This window comes from Vulpes lagopus, chromosome 9 (genome assembly GCF_018345385.1).
Source record: "Vulpes lagopus strain Blue_001 chromosome 9, ASM1834538v1, whole genome shotgun sequence".
Lineage (NCBI taxonomy): Eukaryota > Metazoa > Chordata > Mammalia > Carnivora > Canidae > Vulpes > Vulpes lagopus.
The window spans coordinates 33544983-33571666 of NC_054832.1; the positions used below are offsets into that span (position 1 = coordinate 33544983).

The following is a 26684-nucleotide window of genomic DNA, read 5'->3' on the forward strand; positions in this document are numbered from 1 at the left end:
CTTTGAAAAGGACGACAGAAGACATAGAAAATGAGTGCTAGTTGTGGCCCTTCAGAGATGGGCTACTAACCATCCAACCAAAGTCCCTCTTCTACAAGAGGTGCATGGAAATCATGGAGGCGATGCTCCCCAAACCCGTGAGAAGTGGATCTGTGTGGCATAAGGGGTGCAGCTATAGAAATGTTCTGGTTAGAATCCTTCAAGAACTGGCTGCAGAAAGTACAGCTGACAGTTATGGCTGAGAGGACCTACCTGCCATTACTGCATTCGCTGAAGGTCATGCTTCCCCACAGCTGCTTCCCACCACTGGCTGAGCACAGCGAGGGGTACTAGTGCCAGCCCATTCTTGAATATGGGACTCTTTTGACAAGAAACTTTGGTTCCAGGACACCCCATCAACCTGGCTCAACCTTTCTCAGAACCGTAGGGCAGCTTGAGGCTCCTTCTCCTCAGTCCTTTCTTCCTGCTCTCCTGTCACAGGTGCCAAGTCTATAGTCCAGACAGAAGGCTCTCCTTGTATACTCCTGCTCCCACCTCTTTACCCTTTCAGACAGTTTCCTGCCAATAAATCTCTTGCACATCTAATCCCATCTAGGTATTTGCTTTTTGAAGGACTCAAACTGACACCAAAGCTGACGGCAGTATAGGTGCAAAAGATAACTTGCTTCATCTTGCAAATCAAGTAAGTAAGGCTTATAATAGATCATATGGCTTAAAAGGAAGATGGCTGATCTCTTCTCAGCCTTAAGAAAAATATGGTGAAATACCCAAGATATCCAAGAAAGCGTAAACAATACAATGATCAGATGGCTTAACAAATGAACATCAGTAAGAGTTGAAGTTTCTTGTGTATTCCACTCTGGCTGTATCTTCCTTCCACTCTCCAGATTCTGATCTTTATCATCCCTGTTCATTTCTTTACATTTTTACTTCAATTATATGCATCTTACAATATATTTTTGTGTTATTTATTAATTATTATTATTTTTAAAGATTTTATTTATTCATGAGAGAGAGAGAGAGGCAGAGACACAAAGGCAGAGGGAGAAGCAGGCCCCATGCAGGGAGCCTGACGTGGGACTTGATGCTGGGTCTCCAGGATAACACCCCGGGCTGAAGGTGGTGCTAAACTGCTAAGCCACCAGGGCTGCCCTATTTTTGTGTTTTTAAAAACTAATTCAGTTTTTTTTTTTTTTTAAGCAGGCTCCAAACACAGCATGGAGCTCAACATGGGGTTTGAACCTGTGACCCTGAGAGATCAAGACATGAGCTGCAAGCAAGAGTTGGGTGCTGAACCAGTTGAGCCACCCAGGTCCCCCTAAAAATCTCTTTACTTAAAATTTCCTAAAATGTGGGTCATATATACTCATAAGAGTTTACTATACTACAATTAAAAAAAAAAAACAACATAAATCACACACGAACTATTTATGATTTAGTGTGATTGGATAAAAATTATTTAGCAGAAATGGATCAAAGTTACAATGCAGAGAAAAGGATGTTTTATTAACTTAAACCATAAATTATAATTCTTATAAAAGTTATATAAATGCAGACTGATCATCTTTAAACTCTCAAAAAGCCAAATAAAAATAAAGCACAGAAAATTGAATTGAGAAAGTTCTGACATAATTCTTCCACATGTTATGTATCATCAGGAAGAATCACTGCAATAGTTACCCAAAGTAGTATTAAAGGTAACAAAAGAGAGGTTTGGTCTTAAACATAAATTCAAATGTATAGTATATCTACAATAACAGGTCAAAGAGGAAGTATATCTGCAATTTCTAACGGTAATAAACAGTTAGTTTGCAAATACTGTATTCTTGAGTGAAATAAGAAAGCAGATCAGGGTTAAAATGTTGGACAGTCTTAACAACCAGGCCACCTTTCAGGACCATTTCTCATGGTACATAGTGCTCTACCTGTAACTAAACCGTTATTATTCTAGAACCAGTACTTTATTTGCAGAGTCCGCATATCAATAGGTAACAAATGATTAGACATCAGGATTGGTAGGGATACCAAGTATTATTTCACAACTGCCACTATGTGTTTCTTCTTCTCTGGGACAATCGACACAGATCCGGGTTTGCTGTGTTTGAGACGATTCACCTCCCTAGAAATAAACAAAATATACAAAATATGAGCAAGTTTATGAGAAATCACCTTAACTAAGGAAAACTTTCTCACAAAAATCAAAGTCTTTTCTTTCACTACAAGATACCTTATTGAAAAAAAAAGTTTCACAAGGAGATTGGGTAAAAAGTAGCTAGAAATTAACTTTTGTTATTTAATTGCTCCTTCTCTCATCAACCTTACAGTGTCCTTTTCCAAAGAGGAGAACACTCTACCGGGAAAATGGTGGTGGGAGCTCTGCTTTAATGTTTTTTTTTTTTTTTTTTTTTTTATTAGAGACAGATGGAGAGAGGCAGAGACACAGGCAGAGGGAGAAGCAGGCTCCACGCAGGGAGCCCGACGTGGTACTGGATCAGGCCCTGGGCTGAAGGTGGCGCTAAACCGCTGAGCCACCGGGGCTGCCTGGGAGCTCTGCTTTAGATCTGAACTTCTATGATGAAGCATATTAGAAACATTTTTATTCAAGAAATGGATGCTATGAGTTCTTTGCATTCTTTAACTTGGAAAATATACCTCTTAATTCCAGCTTAATTACAAATCATCTTTTAAAACATTATTTTCAACAGTTTTTAAATTTTGAGATTGTATTTAAAGGACAACCAGTAAAAATGAATTCCATCAAAATAAGAAAAAATATGACCAGGAATGTTGATGGAATTCATTTTTACTGGTTGTCCTTTAAATACAATCTCAAAAAAACAGGCAGTGGAAATTCTCAGATAGTCACTGCTTCCCTTTCAGGGAAGTATTCAAAAACATCTCTACTGTATAATGGCGCATAAACTATTCCCTTAAAAGGCAGGTTTTTGTTTATTTCCGGTGAGCTGAGAGAGGAAGTTAGAAAAAGGTACTGAGAAAGAATCAAATGTCCCAAATCATACTTTCGTCGGCGGGCTTCCTTCATGATGCGCTGTTCCTGGATCTGGCTGTAGATGGATTTTGGTAGGTGCCGGTGACGAGCAATGCGTTTTATGTGAGGATGATGTTGAAATTTCTCCTTCAACTTCTGGTTATAATCTTTGGCTGCTTTTTCTCGTGATGTAAGCTGGAAAAATGCATTTTTTAAATTTCAATGAATGGTTTGTTGTTTTTCTTCATGTAACAAAGCTAGGAAGCACCCTTTCCCCCCAAAACTAAACCTCTAGGACATTAACCAAAATTGCCAATTCTGTGAGTCCTGTCTCTGCAAACACTGAACTTCCTTTTAGACTGTATGCCTTCAATGTAGACAGATGCCACCAAGTTAAAATATCAGTGCTGAGGGAGTAGGGCTATGTGTACCACTGAATCGGACCTTCTTCTGGGCATAAATAACATAGAAAAAAACTAAATTAATCCCTCAACATTTTTCTGTAAAAATCACTACTGAACCAGAAAACAAAAAGTTTCAATTCTGTAATGACAAGGTTTTGCTTAACAAATTTAAGTGAAGGATGACATGATTTAGAGGAACTTACAATGATGATTTGAAACCTAGGCATAACATAATAATACTTACCAATCATTAAAACTAAACTAAACTAAACTAAACTAAACTAAACTAAAATAAAATAATCATTAAAACTAAAATGTCTTTAATTACTGTTTATCATGTCCTGATTTTTCCTACTGGGGCTAAGTAGAAAATAACTCACACTTAACCTTTCCTTTTTAAACTCAGTATCTGTTGCTGATATAAACACTCATGTTTGATATGAAACACATCATGTTTGATGATTTAGCAAAACATCAAAAACGAAACAAAAACCAACCATAACCCCCAACCCAGAGGTATCCAGCCAATGGTAACATTTATTATATCTTCACTGAATCTTCTTTATAGTCTGAAGCTCTCTGTATTATTTTTGAAGTTGGTGTTTCGCTGTTTTTGATATTAAAAGACCTCACAGGCACTTGTAGCCTTTGATGTGCCTGATTACTATTCCTTTAATAGAAGAAACAGGTATTCTCAGTTTTAGCCTTCCAGTCTCTACACCTTCTCTCTTTATCTCAAGGAAAACACAAAGAATCAAGAAGTTTTGAATATTATCAAACATTTGAATTAACAAAGGCCTCTGAAGGTGTCTGACATGAAAAAAGTAAATCTTAATACAACCCTGTGTTTTGTTGCTAATTTACTTCTTTATCACAGCTATGCGTTTGATCAAAATACTTAAAATACTTCAAATAAATTCTTTACAATACAATGATACCTACTAAATTAGAAACTAGTTTAATGACAATGAAGGAAAATGGGTTCTCTTACCACACCCAATTTTTCAGAAGCATTAGCTTTCCATAGACGAATGTTCATTTCATCAGATCCACACATAATATATTTGCTGTCAGAAGTCCATTTCACACAGATAACATGTTGCATTCTCTTTGTGTGATAGACCTCCCTAGAGAAGAGGAATTAAGTTAAAATTAGGATTTTGATGCAGGTTTTATTTTTATTTCTTAATTTTTTAAAAAGATTTTATTTATTTATTCATGAGAGACACACACAGAGAGAAGCAGAGGGAGAAGCAGGCTCCATGCAAGGAGCCTGATGCAGGACTCGATCCTGGGACTCCAGGATCACGCCCTGGGCCAGAGGCAGGCGCTAAACAGCTGAGCCACCCAGGGATCCCCTTGATGCAGATTTTAACCATTGCCTATCAAGTATCAGGATAGCATTTCTGAGTCTGAAGAGAGAAATGGGAAATTCAAATTAATTTAACATATTTTACTGAACCAAACTAACAAGGTTCTATGCTAAGTCCTGGGGAGTTAAAACAACATTCCTGTTCTCAGAGAAATTACAATCCGGTAAGAAAAATAAATACAAACAAAGTAAAACTAGATGCCCAGGAAAGTTCACAAAATTACTGAAGGCATATAGAATATGTTGAAGCTAGAGTAATTTTTTTAACAATAAGAGATAGACTGTCTCCTCCCTCCAAATCAATTCAGGTCAACAATCACATTTTTCTTTTCATTTTACTGGAAAATAAAATAAAGGTAATGGCATTCAAAGAGCACAATTTGATATATTGATCCTAAAGTCTGATTTTTGTTTTGGTCAAACTGTTTAAAAAGCTTACTTAATTAAAGTGAGAGTTGACGATTTACATGTGTGAACAGAAAGGGAGGGCTATAGAAGTGTCTAATGAGTTAAGAATCATTTAATAAATGGAGATGTAAAATATCATACCTATTTGCAAAGGCTGTGAAACATGCTAAGTGAATTCACAGAAGACACTATATTGGGAAGTGTTAAGAAGAGCATTAAAAAACAAGTAAAAGACAAGGTCAGAAAAAATAAGGACTTTTGGAGAAATGAATTTTCCACATCTGGGTTAGATGATTCAAAATGCAGACTAGAGAGAAAGGAAACAAACTCAGCACACTCTGCACATGAAAAGAAAATCCATATATAATGACCAGACCAAAAAGAACTCAGATTTTTTAAAAAATATGAGAGATACACTCACAAAACTAGCCTTTTACACTCTCTGATATGTTTTAAGCTCTTGAATGAACATGTAGAGAAATCCTAAAAAAAATTTATTTCTAAAAGGGGAAGGATGGGGTTAGAAAGAACACTCTATTAAAATAAAAACTTGGGGACGCCTGGGTGGTTCAGTGGTTGAGCATCTGCCTTTGGCTCAGGTTGTGATCCCAGGGTCCTGGGATAGAGTCCCACATCAGGCTCCCCATAGGGAGCCTGTTTCTCCCTCTGCCCGTGTCTCTGCCTCTCTCTCTTTTTCTCTCTGTGTCTCTCATGAATAAATAAATAAAATCTATTTTTTAAAAAGTTTTAAAAAAATAACCTGTTCACGCATGAAACCAGTCAAATTCAATGGTTAGTTCCTTAAAAAGAAAAAAGATCCTCCTTAATGGTAAACTATGCAGGGTTCTTAACTTCTAGAGGTTTGTGCATGCTAAAGGTTTACAAAGCTCACTAAAAGTTATACTATTAGAAGATAAATACAGGGCAGCCCCGGTGGCTCAGCGGTTTAGTGCCTGCCTTCAGCCCAGGCCGTGATCCTGGAGACCCAGGATCAAGTCCTATGTCAGGCTCCCTGCATGGAGCCTGCTTCTCCCTCTGCCTGTCTCTGCCTCTCTGCCTCTCTCTCTCTCTCTCTCTGTGTGTGTGTGTCTGTCATGAATGAATAAATAAAATCTTAAAAAAAAAAGAAGATAAATACATTTTAAAAACTTAAACTCTTTACTGTACAGTCAAATTATTCCATGTGAATGCAAGTAATTTATCTGTTTGCTTATTAGTAAATATTGAATGAAGTCCCAACAGAAGTCTAATTTCAAATACTGACTTACCTGTAATTTTTAATTATCTATTAAAAATTTACTTTAAAACTAAATTTTACCATTTTAAAATCTTTCAAAGAATATTTAAAAAAATAAAGATTATTCAAAGCACTGGCTGTGCTATTTGATCTTTGCAATGAACTAGAACGGACCACAGAACAAACTCGAACTACCTTTTAAGCAGATGAAGGCAAAGATCAAAGGAAGTACCACTTATATCTAAACCTAACAAGTGGCAATATATCACTACTGTGATTACAAAATCTCTAAATGACATCAGGAGACCACTCCCTGGAAATGGGGCATAAGAACTCCTTACTTCATACAACTTTGGAATTATTTGAGCTTTTGAAGATAGACCCATACTTGGATACCCACAATAGCTTTGTAATAATTCAGCTTGAACTCAGCTGCAGGGCAATTGAGATCATAGGTGCCCAAACTCATTTAATTCTCTTAACTCTTTCTTTGTTCTTTTCCCATTCTTTGTGTCTGCTTATGCATCATGTTAGAAAAGTATTTGGAAATTCTGATGCAAAGAAAATAATGGAGAGCTACATTCCCCTGATTCTTAGTATCTTCCAGGGATGTTAGAAGAAATGTAAACTATCAGTCCTGACTGAATAATCCCAACAAACCGTGACAGTTTGGAGAATATCAAGTAAGTTGTAAAAGAGGCCAACAAGCCATATGCAAACCAATACCAGGAGTTCTACATGGAGGATGGAGTGAAGACCAAAGTCCTCAGAATACTCCAGTCAGTACGCTGTTGATTCAAGCACTTTTTAAATCAGAAATACAACAATGATGACAATGATATGCTGATAACCAATGACACAATGACACCATACACAATTTGTGTATGACTCCCACAAATTACAGGGCAGAAAGATGCAACTACCGCAAGTAAAAACACCAGAGAGTTAAACACGCAGGTTGGCTATGACAGAAAAGGTATGGATGAGTTGCTTGACTCTCAGAGGCACTGTTTGAAAGATCTTTTGTTCCTGAAACAGGGCTGGGATGAGGGTGAAGAAACTGAGGTGAAAACACAGGGCTGGCACCTGCACGACCCTGACAACAATGAGTAACTCCTTGAATTCTGCACCCAAGGTACCTCACTTAGATGCACCCTAGTTCTGACCCTGTTAGAACAGAACAATGGTGAGTGAGGAGGACATGATATGCCTTTGAAAAATGAACATCACTCTTTCAAAAGACACAAAAAACTTCACCACTGTAGAAGCTAGGCTAGTTATCAATAAAAGTAGTGACCAAAATTCTCATCACTGCACTAAAATGGTGAGATTTCTCTAGCCTGTTGTAGTTATAATACCAAAGTGAATGTTCTCTAGACTTTTTTTTTTTCTTTTTTTTTTTTAAGTAAAGGAAGGATCCCAGAACAACCTCGCTACCACCAGTCTTTATGAATCTGGGTACACACTGCTTTACCAGCTCCACATTGCTGTCCTCTATCACAGATCATCACTTCCCACACTCATTACACATATTGTGTTCTTTCCTCTCCCAGATTCCATTCACTTTCTTTCCTTTCCCTTCCTACCTCCAATCATTCTGTTATCTTTCAAGAAGTCCATCTTCTCCCCACTGAGCTTTAATTCCAATAAGCAAGAGTAGGACACTCAATCAAGTATATGCATTTATGTATATGCATGCATATATTGTGTATATATATTAATATGGTACTTTAGATTGAATATTTAGATTATTCTTTAAAAATGTTAATGTCAAAAAAAATAAAATTTCAATGTCAATACTATCATTGTATGAAAATAGAGGTAATCATATCTTCAAGTATGAGCAAAACCACTATAATACTTTAATTATCATTTAAGTAATCTCTATATCCAACATGGACCTGAACAACTCATGACCCTGATATCAAGGGTTACATACTCTACCGAGTCAGCTGGATACCCTAATTATCATTATTTTTTATGGGGAAATTTTTTCAAACTTACTTGGTTTTGCTTTGAATATGCTTCCAGGAACACATATAAAGAATTTCTAATGAACAAAAAGAATGTGCATCGAAGTGCTCTGTAAACCATAGTCCACTATATAAGCAGCTATTATGTTACACAGGAGTTAGGTTTTAAAGTCAATGCATAAAGCAAAAAACCAAGCACAGTCAAAATGCCAGTTTTCTATAAACTAACTCAGTGCAGCAATATATAATACAGTATAGATGTATAAATATATACTACGTTCAATAACATGTAATATGTCATAAGGGGCCAAGCTGTATAAAATAACACACAACCTAACATTTTAATTACACTCGATGTGCTTATAGAACAAGAGACAAATGGAGTATAGGACAGCTGAGTATATCTCCCACCTAGGTCATTCCAGGGCATATACCTACAAAGTGGAATGAAGGAAGAATGGTCTTGACAATTTAAACTTTTTTTCTTTTTTCTTTTTGCTTTAGTGTATATAAGCTGAATTTGAATAAGAAAAAAACAAAGGTATTTTTTTAAAGATTTTTTTTTTAAATTTATTTATTCATTGAGACACAGAGAGAGAGAGAGAGTCAGAGACACAGGCAGAGGGAGAAGCAGGCACCATGCAGAGAGCCTGACGTGGGACTTGATCCCAGGTCTCCAGGATCACACCCTAGGCTGCAGGAGGTGCTAAACCACTGTGCCACCGGGGCTGCCCAACAAAGGTATTGTTATTAATTTCTCTTAAACTATGAGGGAAAACTTCTCTAAGTTCTCTAACTTCTCTTCTTAACAAATTTTTTAAAAATTTAAAGTTTATTATATTTTAAAGCAATTAAAATACTATATATTATCATGATGAAAGTATGTCCTTATACATTTGCTCAAACCCACAGGATGTTCACATAGAATGAATTATGGATTTAAGGTGATTAAGATGTGTCAATGTGGCTGCCTTCAGCTCAGGTCATGATCCCAGGGTTCTGGGATCAGGCCTCACAGGGAGCCTGCTTCTCCCTCTCCCTCTGTTGTACACCCCCTGCTTGTGCTCTCTCGTGCTCTAATAAATAAATAAAATCTTACCAGAAAAAAAAAATCTCTGTACCTATCTCTCAATTTCATTGTAAACCTGTAAGTGCTCAAAAAAATTTCTTAAAAAGTGTACTATAAAACACTTAAAAACAATTCTGAAAGAAAGGCTTTTGCCTTAAGGCAAACACTAAGATTTCATATCAAGACATTATATAAAGCTAATATCCTACTCAGTGAAAGAAACTGTTTTGCCCATGGATGACACAGTGGAAGTTGGTATCTTAAGTAACAATACCTGGATGTGAGTTGCACCACATATACATAACCAAATTACCTTTCAAAAAAAGGTCAATGACACTCAAGACAAGAAAACAACAAACAAGAACAAATGGTTTATTGGTAGTCACATACCTGCTTCTACTTTTGTCCACAGGAAAGATACGAATAGATTTATCAAAACTAGCTGACACAAACTCTTTCCCAGTGGGAGAATAATCCACATCAAGCACCGCAGATACATGATCCATATGTACCATTACGGGAGTGTCCAATGCACGCATATCAAAAGTATATAAGCTGTAAAAGAATTTTTAATTATTCCATACAAATTTCTATAAAGAAGCATGTGTAGTACTAAGAGACACTGGGAAAATGTAAATCTTTAAATAAATAATGCATAACTAAATATATAGCTTTTTCACATAGCAGCTAAGGGACAGAGAAAATATTACCAGTTTTTGTTATTCCTTAAGATTATACTCATATACTCTCATCCTCATAAACATAAATCTCATTGTAGAAAATGTGAAACTTTCAAAGAAGTACAGAGCACAAAACTTATCTTTAATTCCACCATCCAGAGAACATCAGTTAGTGCAGTATAATTACTTATCTTTTTACTATGTTAATACATACATACTTTTAACAAAATTGGTAATACTGTATTAAAGCTTTGTATTCTGACATTTCAGGTTGTATAAATGAATTGAAATAGCTTATAAATTATTTTAAAATTTATTTAAATACATTTATTTATAATTAACAAAAAATTTCCAACTTTCAATATTAAATAATTCTTAAATTCCAGTATTTGAATTTTGAAATTCAATCTTTTTTTTTTTTTTTTTAATTTTTATTTATTTTTGATAGTCACAGAGAGAGAGAGAGGCAGAGACACAGGCAGAGGGAGAAGCAGGCTCCATGCACCGGGAGCCCGACGCGGGATTCGATCCCGGGTCTCCAGGATCGCGCCCTGGGCCAAAGGCAGGCGCCAAACCGCTGCGCCACCCAGGGATCCCTTTTTTTTTTTTTTTTAAAAGATTTAATTTATCTATTCGTGAGAGACAGAGAGAGAGAGTCATAGGCAGAGGAAGAAACAGGCTCCTCACGGGGAGCCCGATGCAGACTTGATCCTGGAACCCCAGGATCACGCCCTGGGCCAAAGACAGACACTCAACTGCTGAGCCACCCAGGCGTCCCTGAAATTCAATCTTTAACTGAACAGGACAGATTCAATAAAATTTGAACAAATTCCTATAATTAAATTACTAAGTCCAAAAGCATGAGCACTTTTAAGGATTTTTTAAAAGATTTTATTTATTTATTCATGAGAGACACAGAGAGAGGCAGAGACAGAGGAAGAAACAGGCTCCTCACAGGGAGCCCAATGTGGGACTTGATCCTGGAACCTCAGGATCACGCCCTGAGCCAAAGACAGATGCTTAACTGCTGAGCTACCGAGGCGTCCCAGTACTTTTAAAAAGGTTTTTAAATTGACTAGTCATTTCCAACAAATTTCCACTCTTGTCAGTGATATATAAGAGTGACTATGGCTTTTTATACTAAGGGGTGACCGGGTGGCTCAGTTGGTTAAGCGTATGCCTTCAGCTCCAGTCATGGTCCCAGGGTCCTAGGATCGAGCCCTGCACTGGGCTCCTTGCTCAGTGGGAAACCTGCTTCTCTCTCTGCCTGCTGCTCCTCCACCGCTTGTGCTGTCAAATAAATAAAATCTTTAAAAAAAAGAAAAAGACAAAGGGTGTACTAAAATCAGAAAACTATATTATACCACATACAAATGATATTGTATATATAGTCTATATACAGTGCATATATATATTTTATGTATATATATGCACATATATAAAAAAACAATTATACAAATACAATAAAACTACTTATAAAAATAGGCAGCAAACAGGATTTGGCCCATGTGTTGTAGTTTACTGTCCCTGGTCTGTATCACTTTGAGAATATTTTTCTAAGAAGCTCTTCTCCAATTTGGGAAATATATTTATTTTAGCAAAAAAAGTGACAATTTTCCACCTTATATTTGAAGGACTACTACTGAGGAAAACATATTAGTAAGATTTATACAATTGAGACACTTCACATAGAAATAAATATGTTTTAAAAAGAAGAAAACTTACTTGTAATCTTCATTTGCTGCAGTAAAAATGAAAGCTTCCATAGGGTTCCAACATATTGTATTTGTTCTCATATCTAAGATGACCTGAGAAAGGAAGAATACACTAACCCATTACCATGAAATCAATTCCCTCTCAAATGGATAAGTCTCCCACTTCATTTCCTTTCCTTTTTTAACATTGATTTAAGCAAATATTTAGTAAACACTTATTGTGTGCATGGTACTCAGCTAGGTGCAACAAGAAAAGAAATCAATCAGTAATTGTTTCCAGAGTACGCAGGCTAAGTAGTAAATACTGAAAAATATAAAAATGCTTAATAAATGGTTCCTCAACCTGAATAACTTATAGTTTAGTCAGAAAAAATGAAATCTATGTAGGAAAAGGAAAAATATAAAGAAACCGTAAATGATTAAGTATCAAATAGGGGGCAAAACTAATAGTGATCTTAGGGTTAGAGGGGAGAAGAAAGGTTTTAAAAAGACAAGAATAATATGAGCTGACCTGTGAGGGGCCAGTATGTTACAGTGTTTTTCAGCAAGAATGCTACTGGCATTGTAAGCAGGATAATCTTCTGCTGTGTGTAACTGCCCACTGTAGATGGTTAGCCTTTCAGGCACATGTCCACTAAAGGAGAATCTCTAAAATCCCCTCCCCTATGTTTCTAAAACTACACTTCCCATTGGGAACTAGTAAGTATAGGAGAGAAAAGATAGAAGGAACAATGATAGTCTCATATATAGAATAAAGAAAAAACAGAAAATAGTATTTCTGCCTCCATTAGGATGACCTGCCTGTGACAAACCCTATTTAAATGCTGTCTTACTGACTGAAACAAATAAATCAACGGAATGCAAATTGGGACCAGATTTGGTGGGCCTTCAAAGCCAGGCCATAGTTCTTTTCTTCAACTAAAAATAATGGAACATCATTAAAAACAGAAGATGGAAGGGCAGAGGGGGAGGAAACTACTAATTAAACTAGATTCAATCTTAGCATTCTGCTAAATGGTAAAATACCATGTTTTATTCTTACCGGTGTGCTAGAAAGTAATTATTAATATTTTACAGCAGAAACACAGATTAAGTTACCTGCTTAAGATCTAACACCCAAGTTCATACAAGATCTGCCCACTAGACCATATGAATGAGTGAAGTGATTAAAGTCTACTTTGGAAAGATTATCATTTTTATGTAGTTCAAACTTCAATGAATATACTTTACTTCTAATATTTCTGAATTTATTACATGTAGTAAAAATGGTTTAGGAACAACCAAAACATTAAAACACATGTGGGCTATCACAATGGACTCAAAGCGCACGAATGGTGTCCAGGCCCTTCTGTACTCAAGAGTTCAAGCACTTGAAATCAACTTTATACCCTTCCTTCATGGCACTCCTCTTTACTGACAACATGTGTGTCCCTCTTGAGAGTCAGCTTAAGGTTGTGTCAGCTTCAGTCTAAGTCCTGGAATGACTGCCTGAAAACTGCTGGGAAATCTGTCCCCTTGAACAAGGTAGTGCTTATCTAAACAAAATGTCAGCTAGTATCCATCAGTGTGTAATTAAACAAATAAAGCTGGTTATGTGTATTCATTATAAAACATTCTGGAACAGAATACTGTATGTGTCATGACAACCATGGGGTGTGAAGTAATGGGATGCAATACTTAAGAACTCTGAACTCAGTAAGTACCAATTTAATGCCTAAAATTTACTAGCATTATGGAAGATACAAAGTTAACTAGGATACAGTACCTAGTAAAAATTTAAAGGTCTCGAAAAAGCAAAAGGGAGCTGAAGAATGCCATTATAATTACTTTGGCTTCTAAAAACAAGCCTACGAAAACAATTTTTAATTCTGAAAAAAACATTTGCTCCATATTTTGTCACTCATTGTACAAAGAAAACAAACTAAAACTCACCTTTTTCAGGGGAGTAGCTTGCCTCATATCATACAGTACTATATTTCTGTCAGAAGCACAACTTCCCAAGAGAAATGTCTAAAAATAACAATCACCAGTTAAAAGCCAGGCTTGGCAACAAACCATGTCCGTTCAAAGAACAAATGATTCAATTATCTTTAATGTTTATGTTTAAGATACAAAGTTATAATATTAAAGTCCTTTTTTTAAAAAAAAAACATTTATTTTTTATTTTTATTTTTTTATTCATGAGACACAGAGAAAGAAGCAGAGACACAGGCAGAGGGAGAAGCAGGCTCCCTGTGGAAGCCTGATGTAGAACTCTATCCCAGGACCCCAGGATCATGACTTGAGCCACAGGTAGATGCTTAACCACTGAGCCACCCAAGCGTTCCTTAAAGTCTGTTTTTAAGAGAACAATGAATCAGTCATAATCTCAGCAACCCCAGTCAAGTATTTTCATTGCTAAATGCCCACAAGTGTATTTTATTTTTATTTTTAATTTTTTTTTTGTTTTAAAGATTTCATTTATTTATTCATGAAAGATGCAGAGAGAGAAAGGCACAGAGACAGGCTGAGGGAGAAGCAGGCTCCACGCAGGGAGCCTGACATAGGACTCAATCCCAGGACCCCAGAATAACGCCCTGGGCCGAAGGCAGGCGCTAAACCCTGGCTGCCCCCCACAAGTGTATTTTACATGACAATGATGGAAGTGTTCAGATAATTGTGTTCTTAAACCTATTCCCTATTTTTCAGTATCACCAATAAGACTTCAATAAACATTTTCATAAATTCAACTCTTTTTCTTTTTAATATTTTATTTATTTATTCATGAGAGACACAGGGAGAGAGAGGCAGAGACACAGGCAGAGGGAGAAGCAGGCTCCATGCATGGAGCCTGACACGGGACTTGATCCTGGGTCTCCAGGATCACACCCTGGGCTGAAGGCGGTGCTAAACCGCTGAGCCACACGGGCTGCCCAACTCTTCTTTTTCTATGGATAAAACTTCAGTACAAAGAGCTGAATCGATATACACTAGTGGAAATGTCAATTTTACTGCAACTAGGAATCATTAAGTTGTGGCATTAAAGAGTTCTTATCGATATAGCAATATTTCCTAAACATATAAACTATTGCTTTGTAGTAAACATTTCCTCATGTTCATTAACTCTGTATAAACTAAGCCTATTCTTTGCCCACCTTTTTAATTGCTGCATGTATAAACTAATCTTCAAAGTTACCATGAGATCATCAGGTTAGATGGTATAACATCCTGGAACGTAAGTTTTACACTCTCAGAGAACCAAGGTGATAAAAGGGGTAAAAGATTAAGTCAAAGTAGCAGGGTATAAAATTGTTTGTATGGAACATGGGGTGCAGTAGTTTGATGGGAGTTGGCCCTGTGCTGCTAAGGCAAATCGTCAGAGAACATCCTTTCTGCCCCCAACACAAGTATTTAATTTATTTATAAGTCAGTTATAGTGTCCAAGAGGTTGATATTACTAACCCTTAGCTTCACATGAGAACAAGCCCTCTACCTACCAGCAGAGCCTGAGTTCCACCATGCCTCTTCACTCATGGTTCCTGACACACTCAACTCCTGGCTTCAGCCTATCTCCTGCAAGTGCAGGAAGAAGAGTTCTCTACTATAGAGCTGTATGGCCAGCTAACTCCTACAGTCAGTGTGTACGCAGTTCAAATAAAACATCATAAAGTTAATGCTACATTCATGAGCTCTTCTCAGTCCTTTCCAAAACCTTCTTGTTTAAATCACTTCGTCTGAGACTGTCCCCTAGTTAGTGACTCCTCTCAATCTTTCTTGGTTTTTCATTATGCCACCGCAAGGTCTAACTAGATTCCATTTCTAAAAATAGACTTTAATCTGAGCAAAGCAAAAAATTCTACCTAGACTGAAAAGCCAATTTTTACACTATAAAATGTGGTGATGCTCAGCAAAAAACTTTTGGCTTTATCAAAATTCTATGCTTCAATATTTTATCAGAAAATTAATTATTAATGATTAGAGGAGACAAATATGCTCCATTTATTCACAGCAGCATGCCCTTCCCATTAAGTTTAATATAGGATAAGGGACACACACACCATTTGCTTTCACCACTCAGTTCATAAGGGTAATTAAAAAAAAAACCCCACACAGATGAATAAATATAATTGTTATACAGGCAGGTTTGAAAAACATGGTCACTAGGTCATCACTAATAACTAATTATGATTTTGGAGTTAACCATCAACTCTTCTCACACAGGTGTTCACCAAAATAGAGAAGCAAGATACTGTTTATCCCTCAGAAAAGTAGAAATCAATATCTCTCTGTTCTGTTTAATTTTTTAATAGTAATAACATCCTACTAAATTTGGGTAGCATCTTTAAAAAATATTCACATAATTTATCATGTTTTACCTCATGACAAACCTACAAAAGTACACAGGAAGAGAAAATTACTCTCATTTTAAAAATAAAGATGCAAACACAGAGAACTGTGACTTGTATAAGGTCAATGCCAAGGTATACTGGCAGAAAGTACAGTTCCAGTTTAGCTCCACACCAAGTAGGACACAAAATGTTCCTACAAATTGCCTGTGTTTGTAGCCTGCTTCTGCCTACGGTCACCTTGGCCTGGCTCTGCAAAGCTGGCTTGCCCCCTCATGTCATATCTCACTTCTACAACCAAAAGGCGATGGAGGAGGGAGTAAGGAAGATACAGTACAGAGAGATACTCTAGATCAGGGGTCAGCAAACATTTTCTGTGAAGGACCAAAGAGTAAATATTTTAGACTTTGTGAGCCATTCTGCTATCATAGTACAAAGACAGCTACAAACAATATATCAACAAAAGGGCACGGCTGTGATCTAGTAAAAATTTATACGAACAGGCAATGGGCTCACAAACCACAATTTGCCACCTCCTGCTCTAAACTTGTAACCCCTCCGACAGGTGTGCAGGTGGTTATGTGCTGGGGGTAGGAAGAGTGTCCTCGGACCATGTGACTTCTCAGTAGCACTACAAGGCCAAAGTCACACCAAACTATTACACCCCATGTTCCAATACTGCATGCAAACAATTTTATACCCTGCTACTTTGACTACCCTTTTTGTCCCTTTTACCAGCTCAGGTCTCTGAGAGTATAAAACTTACATTCCAGGATATTCTCTTATACTATCTAACATGATAATCTCTTGATAACTTTGAAGATTATACATGCAGCAATTTCCTTTTCTTCCTTCTGGAAAAAGCATCTCTACTGAGTCTTTTGGACAATGAATTCACCTATTGTTATGTATTCAGAAATAGCTCAGGGAAAGGTCTTAAGTCCAAGGGCTAGCTTAGCCTTTAGGGCAGCCTCCTTTCCTAAATTCAGAATAAAGAGTTTAACCTCCAACTCTTCCTTTAGACCTGGAAGGTCTTAGAAATCACCATATCAGACTTCTGAGCAAAGAAAAATATAATTATCGTTATGCAGTATGGTAGCAAACATACATATTATAAATCATTAGTGCCTTTATCACTTACAAATAATTAGAGAAAACAATGCTCAATGCTTCTTCTGACCTTGAAGAGAGTTAAGAAATGATTATTTTCCAAAAAATACCATGATGTACTCTATGGAACATGAGCATTGAAGGGATGAGTAAAACTGAAGTTTCACAGTACACTATTTGCTTGAATTCTACTCCTATGAGCACATGCACACACCTTCCTCTAATGGTGCATAACACTAGTATCTGGAACTAAACATGGGCAAATACACTGAGATCTGACCAAAGGTGTAACAACTCAGATATAATCTGGAAAACTAACCAGGTGCCAAAAGCTCATTAACATTTAAATGAATTCTTTATCATACGCATAAAAGTTTCCTAAGCAGAGCTGAAATTATTAAATAAACAGTAAGTAAACAGAAGTATTTCAAAAAGCAGTATTACCTCAATTGGATTAAATTTAACACTACTTATACTGTCGAATCCCCAGGTCATTGAACATATAGGACTTGTTCTTTGCTCATCCCAAATGTCTACTTGCTGTCCACATGTGGCAAAAACAGCTTCTTTCCAGTGATGATCAATTCCTGTATACACTGTCTTTAAGAGCAAAAATGTTGTTATAACTGGGTCTATCATTAATATTTCAAATTTACATATGTTAAATATATTTATCCACACTCATTTTTTATTTATTCTTTTTTTAAAAAAATATTTTAATTATTTATTCATGGGAGACACAGAGAGAAAAAGAGAGAGGCAGAGACACAGGCAGAGGGAGAAGCAGGCTCCATGCAGGGAGCCCGACGTGGGACTCGATCCCAGGTCTCCAGGATGAGGCTCTGGGCTAAAGGTGGCGCTAAACCGCTGAGCCACCCGGGCTGCCCTTATTTATTCTTAAAGATTTTACTTATTTATTCATGAAAGACACAGAGAGAAAAGCAGACACAGGCAGAGGGAGAAGCAGACTCCATGTAGGGAGCCTGACGTGGGACTTGGTCCTGGGTCTCCAGGATCATGCCCTAGGCTGAAGGCAGGTGCCAAAACCGCTGAGCCACCCAGGGATCCCTCATTGGCTGTATTTAATTAAGTTTGAATACATCACTGAAATAATCCCTAAATCATCACTGGGTATTGAAGGATCTTGCAACCAATTAATGAAATGCAAAGGTAAGGTCTAAAACACTTAGTTCCATATTTAACATATAAGGTACTGATTCCCAGGACAGAAACACAGGAACCAAAAACTGCATTAAAATTAAGGGGGAGAAATAAACCTGGCAATGGTGGATGCTAATACTGTTAAAATCAATAAAATCTGATACATTTGGTATTATCCACTTAAAAGATGTGATTGATCTATTCAAGGCCAGATTAAAATCTGTCTTTAACCATGTGGTAAAAAAATGTTTGCAAAGCAAATTAAAGGGAAATATTTAGCCAATAATTTCGGCTTTTAAGAGCATCTGCAGGCTTCCAATTATTTTCTATTCATGAAGGCAAGTCTGACAAATTTTTCCACAGCAAGATTTAATTCCTATTACCTCAGATACAGGGGTAAGATGAAATATTGCAGTAACATTTGGAGTTCCTAGAGAAAAGACATTGTTTTTAAAGATTTTATAAAACGTGGGTAGGATGTATGATCTTAAGCTATAACTAAACCATATCATCTGATTTGCAGAATAATGTTCTAAGAAATGTAAATGAGATTTATACAAAAAACATCATAATACCTCTTCATTGCCTCAGAGGTCCGTCCTTTCAAGTAAGAAATTCTGAGTTTTGTGTAAGATCTATGATAATATATATATATTTGTAAAGATTTTACTTATTTATTTATTCATGTGAAACAGAGAGGGAGAGAGCAAGGTAGAGACAGAGGGCGAAATAGGATCCCAGGACCCTGGGATCATGACCTAATCAGAAGGCGGATGCTTAACTGACTGAGCCATACAGGTCCTCCATCTATGATAATATAAATCAGAGAGAAGTTGAAGCATTATTTTTCTTATAGATTTCCTCCCATGGACTTGCCACAGGAAATGTTTCATTGCATCCTCCAGCTAAACACAGAAACCAGGGATCCCTGGGTGGCGCAGCGGTTTGGCGCTTGCCTTTGGCCCAGGGCACGATCCTGGAGACCCGGGATCGAATCCCACGTCGGGCTTCCGGTGCATGGAGCCTGCTTCTCCCTCTGCCTGTGTCTCTGCCTCTCTCTTTCTCTCTCTCTCTCTCTGTGTGACTATCATAAATAAATAAAAATTTTAAAAATAAATAAATAAATAAACACAGAAACTGAACCCAATACAATGAACACCATAGACCCCTTCAAATTCTTTAACTGCAAAAGACCTTAAATGCATTAAATATTGCTTAAAATAGGTCAATTACTGCAGCCTGAGGTCTCACTTCTTCTTTTTTTTTAAATTAAATTCTGGAAGAATTTTAACAAAGTATAGGTCAATTTATTTTGTACCTTTCCTAGTATTGTATGCAATGGTTCCTCCTCTTCTCCATAGCCTGGTCCATCCATTTTCCAGTGCTTCACAGTTTTGTCATCACCAACCTCAAAACATTTATTATTAAAATGATAATGAACTGTTATAAACTATAAATCTGCTAACATATAAATCAAACTATAAACTTCTCTAGTTTAAAAAATACACATCCCATATCCTCCTAGTACTGTGTTTATTGATGCATTTATGTCCCACCATGTTATAGTAAATATTTGTGACAAATACACCGAGTACATAAAATTTAAAGTAAGACAGTGTGAGTAGAGAAAAGGAGAGTAGAAACAAAGTTAGGTTATAAATATGGCAAAAAATTGCATACTCTAGTAAGGATGGCATTTCAAATTAGGGAGAAAAATGGATAATAATAAAATGGTATTATGATACCAAGTTAGTCATTTAAAAAGTCTGAGCCAATTTGATACCTGACATAAATATAAAATTCTGTATAATTTTAAATGTAAAAAATTAAAGGGAAGTCATTTTTATAATCTTGGCATGGGTAAAGTCCTTCTTCACATTGATGTAAGACTCCAAAAACTATTAAGTCAGTGGTTTTCAAATTGTGAAATGCAGACCTCTGAAGGATCCTGAGAATTTTTCAGGGATCCATGAAGTCAAAACTATTTTCATAATGTTGTAAAGACATCATTTGCCTTTTCACTTTGTTGACAGTTGCACAGATGGTGATAAAGCCATGGTGGGGAGGACTGTTGGGACTTGAGTCCAAATCAAGGCAAGGTAACAAACAGTGGTAATTTAGACTTAGGCACGTGGTAGATCCATTTAAGATACCGCTGAAATAAGATGCAAAACAGAATGCACAATAAAACTTAATGTGGGGCCAAAAACATGAAATAATCATAATCAGGCTGTGAACAATTGTGTATCTACACCAAACCACTAGTTTTAACGGAAAGTAGAAATATAGGATACATTAACTTTCTAGTTTTTCTACATTTATGTTATATATGATCTACATCCATTTCCTAAATAAAAATATTAACAAAGCTATATATTTATCTACGAGAGGAGTGTAAATTCAGCTTTCCTTATAGCAAATTTAAAAATGAAACCCTTCTTGCAAAACAAGTCATAGTGTCCATGATATTAGAACAGGTAAGTAATTAGGAGAAAGGTTCTGGTATCAAGGTCAGACAGGAATTTTTTTTGTTGAGGATGTTAACAGAATCCTTAAAAACATCCTTCTAATAGGAAAAAGGTATTTAACAGGGCTATATTTTATTAGCAACCTGAATCTGAGCTACTGGCAACATACCAAAAACTCAATTTTTGAAATCTATCACTGAGAGTTAGTAAGATGTAATTTAGGTACCAAGATCTTTGCTAGCCTTGACCCAATGGAATTTTAGTATTTATAGAAGACAGGATAAATTGTCATTGAGAATGCCCACCCCAAAGACTGCTTTTTCTATCAAGTTTCTTACAGTGTCTGCAAGCTCAAGACTGAATTCCCTTATAATTGACTAAGCTCCCCTACACAGTCTATTGAGTCAAAGCAGATCACCAGTCCAGAGAAAAGTTTAATATTTTGTAGAAATGAGAGACCAAGCAATATGTGCCTGGCCAGAATTGCTTATCTTAAAGCTGAGTAAGCTGAATAAAGATATGCTGGTGCCACAAACTGGGATATAGTAGATATTATGAAATTTAGGTAATAAAGATTTATCTTTTGCAACATTGTATATTAAACATTTTTTGAAACTGAAATTCTGCCAACAAGTAGTTTTCATGTGTCTTATCCGAAGAAAAGTGAATACGAAATATTTTTCAGTCTTTATTCATTTCAAGCATAAAAAAAAAAACCAGCCAGTAATCCTAAGAATAACCAGTTGAAAGTGTAGTTATCATCAGTCTGCTCCAAATTCCACCCCAATTCCTTCTTCAACCTACTGGATACAGGATCATGAAGCCTGTATAAGCCCCATTAGTGAAAAACACCTGAAATCTCTGCAAAGTAGCCTATTTTGGATTTTGACAGCAGAAGGAAATAAGGAGTTATTTTTTAATGGGCACAGAGTTTCAGTTTGGAAAGATGAAAAAGTGGTGATAGTCACAAAATAATGTGAAAGTACTTAATGCCACTGAAACATACACTTAAAAATCTTCCAGAGTAAACCAAACTACCTTTCTAGCCTTGCTTTGCATTAATCCATTTCTCAATGTCTTATAAAATATTAGTTTGATAACATGTTAAGCAATTATTTCTTTAAAAAAAAAATCAAGAAGTATGGAGAAGACTGGAGTGTATAAAGAAAACTAGGACTTTTCAAGGCTTTAAGAAGGTATTCAGGGTTGTGAAACTCTAAAAGGCTCTTGGAACAAATAAATGAATTCAGAAAACATTAGTTCAGCCTCATATAGGCTGGAAGGAGTTAATGACTTAATTGCATTATACTTACAGTAAAAAAAGAAGTCCCACAAAATCGAGTACATATTCCTCGTACAAAACCTTCATGTGCTTGTATTGTGCGGATACATTTTCGTTTAGTCAAATTCCAAATTCTAACCTATGATAAAGCATGTCAGGAAATTTTAGTAAAATATAAACATAAAATGTTCAGGCACAGGAGTACTACATTCCAAGAAAAATAAATTCACACTGAAAAAGCTATGAGTCACTCTACCAGACTGCTAAAAACAAAATCCTCTAGTTTAAAATACTGCAGTGCATATGGATAAGTATATCAACAAGCAGAAAATACAATCTGTTAAGTACTCTGTTGATTCTAGTTTAAAGTGTTTTAAAGCTTTCTTTTCTTGCCAGAGTGGAAATAAGTGTTGAATCATTAATAACATCCTTTGGGGGGGGGGTAATAAAAAAAACCCAACCTCACAAATACCTTTACTACTGTAAACAACATGCTTGAGCCTTCAGCTGTTACGTTTCTAATTTCTGAGGCTCAGATGAGAAACTACTGTAGTCTGTAGTTTGTAATTCAAACAGAATTCATTCTTGAGAATTAATAGAAAACAGGACTTAGAAAAATGAAATCAAACAAATTAAAATCCACAGTAACACAAAACTAAAGAATACTTGTAACACAACTATTTTTATTCTAAAATAGCAATGTTTAGAATGACACTTGCCTCTCCATCACATGCCCCAGAAAGGACAGTAGCCAGGCTCTTTGGATGCTTTGCCAAGCAATTGACTCCATCTCGGTGACCATCCAGGGAAGCAAGAAATGGTTTTGCAAATACCCGTTCCAGTTTGGTAGCATTTAAAGCTCTTACGTACTCTCGTGGGACCTCAAAAGGATGTAAGGTAGGATCATAGTTTCTTGGAACTGAAATAAAAATGACTTCTCTTAATAAAATAATTCATTTTTAGTATTTCTTTTTATTTTTCCCCAGCTTAATTATTCAATTGGTTATTCAATAAGCCTTTGTTATATGCCTAGCACTGAAAAATACAAAAGCATTGTTTACTCAGAAACCTGTCCAGGGACGCCTGGGTGGCTCAGCAGTTGAGCATCTGCCTTCGGCTCAGGGCGTGATCCTGGGATCGGGATCAAGTCTCCCATCGGGCTCCTTGCCTGCTTCTCCCTCTGTCTCTGCCTCTCTCTCTCTCTCTCTCTCTCTCTCTGTATCTCTCATGAAAAAAATAAATAAATAAATAAAATCTTAAAAAAAAAAAAAAAAGAAAAGAAACTGTTCCAAAACTTCCAAAAAATCATGGAATGCATACATCTTGCAAAATTAGATCCTATATATAACCTTCGGCTTCTCCCTTTACATGTCTTACTATGTTCTTTAACTGGGCCGAAAAGCTTTCATAGGCAGGCCTTCCACTACATTCCTCACTTTACTCCTTAAGCCTAGCACAGTACCTGATACAAAACAAATGTATAACAAATGTTTGCCCAGCTGAACTCTAAGCTCTTTCTGGGGCAGGGAACACTATCAATCTCCAGTGCTAATCACTGTACTGACAGGCATACAGTGTTGTAGTTATGATTATAGTTACTATTTATTGAGCATTTCACACATTTGTTTACTTATTTAAAAAACAGCTTACCATGTGCCAGACACTGTTCCAAATACTGAATATTAACTCATTTAATCTCCACAGCACCCTATGGGGTAAATTCTATTACTATTTCTCATTTTATAGATAGGGAAAATGAGGCACAGGAAGGTAACTTGCCTATAAAGTTATGAAGTCACAATTCAAATCAAAGCAGTCTGACTTCAGAATCTATTTTCTTCGCTATTATGCTATGCTGCCAAACATGTTGGCTGAGTTAATAGTTGTGCTTAGAAATAATTCTAAGTCCACAGGTCTAAAAAACCCTTAATGCTTAAAAGCAAATGCATTTTCTTACCCCCATCTTCACTTGCTGTCTTTTTTCTGTGACTCCCTGTCAATGGTACTATATCCAACATTCAATCAAAATTTATAAGGAAATAACACCTGAACAAGAATCAAAGAATCAAAAAAGATAATAAATGGGGTGCCTGGATGGCTCAACTGGTTAAACAGCTGACTCTTGATTTCGCCTCAGGTCTTGATCTTGGGGTCCTGGTACTGAATCCCACAATGTGCTCTGGGCTCAGAGGGGAGTCTGCTTGAGATTCTCTCTCAAATAAATAAATCTTAAAAAAAAAAAAAAAAAGATAACAAATGTCTTCCTTGATTTATGTTTTACGGGCCTACCATACTTCTGTTTTTGATTTTGCTATTAAAACTTCCATCAGGGGCGCCTGGATGACTTAGTCAGCTAAACATCTGCCTTTAGTGCAGGTCATGATCTAAGGGTCCTGGGATTGAGCCCTGTGGTGGGCTCCCTGCTCCACTGAGAGTCTGCTTCTCCCTCTCTCTCCGCCCCTCCTCCACTCATGCGCCACCCTGCACATTCGGGCATTCCCTGTCTCAAAATCTTTTTAAAAAGACCATCAGAAATTGTTATTATTATTTTTAAAGATTTTATTTATTAATTCATGAGAGACACAGAGAGAGAGGCACAGACACAGGCAGAGGGAGAAGCAGGCTCCATGCAGGGAGCCCAATGTGGGACTCGATCCCGGGACCTCAGGATCACGCCCTGAGCCGAAGGCAGATGCTCAACAGCTGAGCCACCCATGACTTCCAGAAATTATAAAGAAATAGGAAGGTATAGAAAATAAGATACTCCTTAACATCAGATGGCTAATAATTTCCTAACACGGAAGAGTGTACATCAGCCAGTCACTCATTCACTCCTTTGTTCAGATGTTTATAAAGCAACCACTTTATGTGCCAGGTGGGGTCTAGATACAGTGGATTTAGAAACATGATTCTTCCCTTCTATGCAAGCTTAGTCTGATGGAAAAGACTGGTAACCAAAATAATCATCATGAGACAACATGATACTCTGATGTTAGTACAAAAATGTGATCATGGGATCCCTGGGTGGCTCACGGTTTAGCGCCTGCCTTCCGTCCAGGGTATAATCCTGGAGACCCGGGACTGAGTCCCGCGTAGGGCTCCCTGCACGGAGCCTGCTTCTCCCTCTGCCTGTGTCTCTGCCACTCTGTGTCTCTCATGAATAAATAAATAAAATCTCTTTAAAAAATGTGATCAAAGCACAGAAGAAGAGTGCTTTAAATGGGCTGGGGGATAACTACAGGGGATAAGTATGGAAAGATTATTGTTCAGAGGAAGGAGCTAAATTGAATAAGGGTGTGTGCCACAGAACTTCTGAAACAGAGATGTCTAAAATGCACTCAGATCTCCAAGGGGAAAGGTAAGCTACTTGCAAGGAGTAGTGACTAGTGAAACTAGAGAGGAAGATGGGACCAGAGGTTCAAGGAGCAGGATGATGTCAAGTCCAAATGAGATAACCTAATTTGCATTTTAGAAACATTGCTATCTTGTTACTTAATCTGTAAACATCTTGTGAACAGAGACCACATATTTACCTCTCAGCGTTACTCACACAAACATGGATAACCTCTACTGCTCAAGCAAAATACAGAAATACCCACGGAGCCTCGTCTTCTATCCCCCTTACTCAAACTCCGAAGACATGGCCTTTATTTTATGCTTTATCTTTATTCCCGCTTTAAGGCCTCTGTTATTCTCTTCAGACATGATTAGTCCCTTGTCATTTTGACATTATGAGCTATAAACGGTCATAGCAGTCAGGATGTTAATGGGGGAACAGACCAGTAAATAAGACCAATAAATACGAGTTATTAATTTCATTTTAGCCATTTCCCCATCAGACTTCCTTCCCCACGAGAGTTTAGAAAACTGATGACCTTAAGTTTCAACTTTTTCTCTTCCCACAGTTTGAAGTACGTAATTTTGAGAAGTCAAGTGGCCCAACGTTAGCGAGGTTTAAAGATGCCTAAATGTCAAATCCCTGAATTCACGCGCTTGGCTTCCAAGCTGGCATCTCAACAGCTGGCATCTAAGCAAAGTCGGAGAGCAGTGGCTGAAAGGGGGCAGGCAGAAGTATTCCAAGTATAACCCGCTTTCCCACTTACCGCTAGAAAAAAGCTCTTCAAAAAGGGCCTTGAAGAGAAGTCATCTGCTACCCAGTCCCGCAACGTCCTTACCTGCACAAAGTCTGCCTTGATTAAAGGAACAGGGAAAGAACGAGACCGGGGCACCAGCGTTCCCTCAGCCTTGCTCCGTGGAAGCCGGGGCCAGACCCTGGGCTGGCGGACTCCCTAATAACTTGTCTCACCTCGTTGTAAGTCCAGCTTGGTTTCGCGGACATAGTTGTCCGGGTTCCGGCTCAGCATCTTCACCTTCATTTTGGCTGCTGGGCGTCCCCAACTCCCCAAACTTCACCTCCGAGATCGGGCGCCCCCCACCACCGCAGGCACACGCCGCTTCCGCCTCTTCTAGACGACTTCCTGTCATGTGACT

General features: G+C 37.2%; 1 protein-coding gene across 2 annotated transcripts; it reads right to left on the reverse strand.

Annotated features, from left to right (window-relative positions):
- Positions 1-1485: 1485 nt before the first annotated feature.
- On the reverse strand, positions 1486-26678 carry DCAF13 (DDB1 and CUL4 associated factor 13). 2 transcript variants are annotated; one of them, XM_041768999.1, is made up of 11 exons: positions 26500-26677; positions 22913-23112; positions 22225-22332; positions 19762-19851; positions 17727-17882; positions 13780-13857; positions 11858-11940; positions 9843-10007; positions 4385-4520; positions 3021-3184; positions 1486-2119 (listed from the first exon to the last, which is right to left on the reverse strand). In XM_041768999.1, exons 1-11 carry the CDS (start codon positions 26567-26569, stop codon positions 2032-2034), a joined length of 1338 nt encoding a protein of 445 aa, XP_041624933.1. In that variant the 5' UTR covers positions 26570-26677; the 3' UTR covers positions 1486-2031. The 2 variants fall into 2 exon arrangements, with proteins under 2 accessions (XP_041624933.1, XP_041624934.1); XM_041769000.1 differs by lacking the exon at positions 17727-17882 and having other exon boundaries at positions 26500-26678.
- Positions 26679-26684: the final 6 nt, after the last annotated feature.

Bases quoted from the DNA above. Each gene is read 5' to 3' on its own strand.
- DCAF13 (XM_041768999.1), bottom strand. From the start codon at position 26,569: ATGAAGGTGAAGATGCTGAGCCGGAACCCGGACAACTATGTCCGCGAA. The intron at 22,333-22,912 runs GCAAGTGTCATT...GCTTTATCATAG, and splicing joins CTGGGGCATGTGATGGAGAG to GTTAGAATTTGGAATTTGAC. The intron at 17,883-19,761 runs GTACAAAATAAA...TTGCTCTTAAAG, and splicing joins TGCATACAATACTAGGAAAG to ACAGTGTATACAGGAATTGA.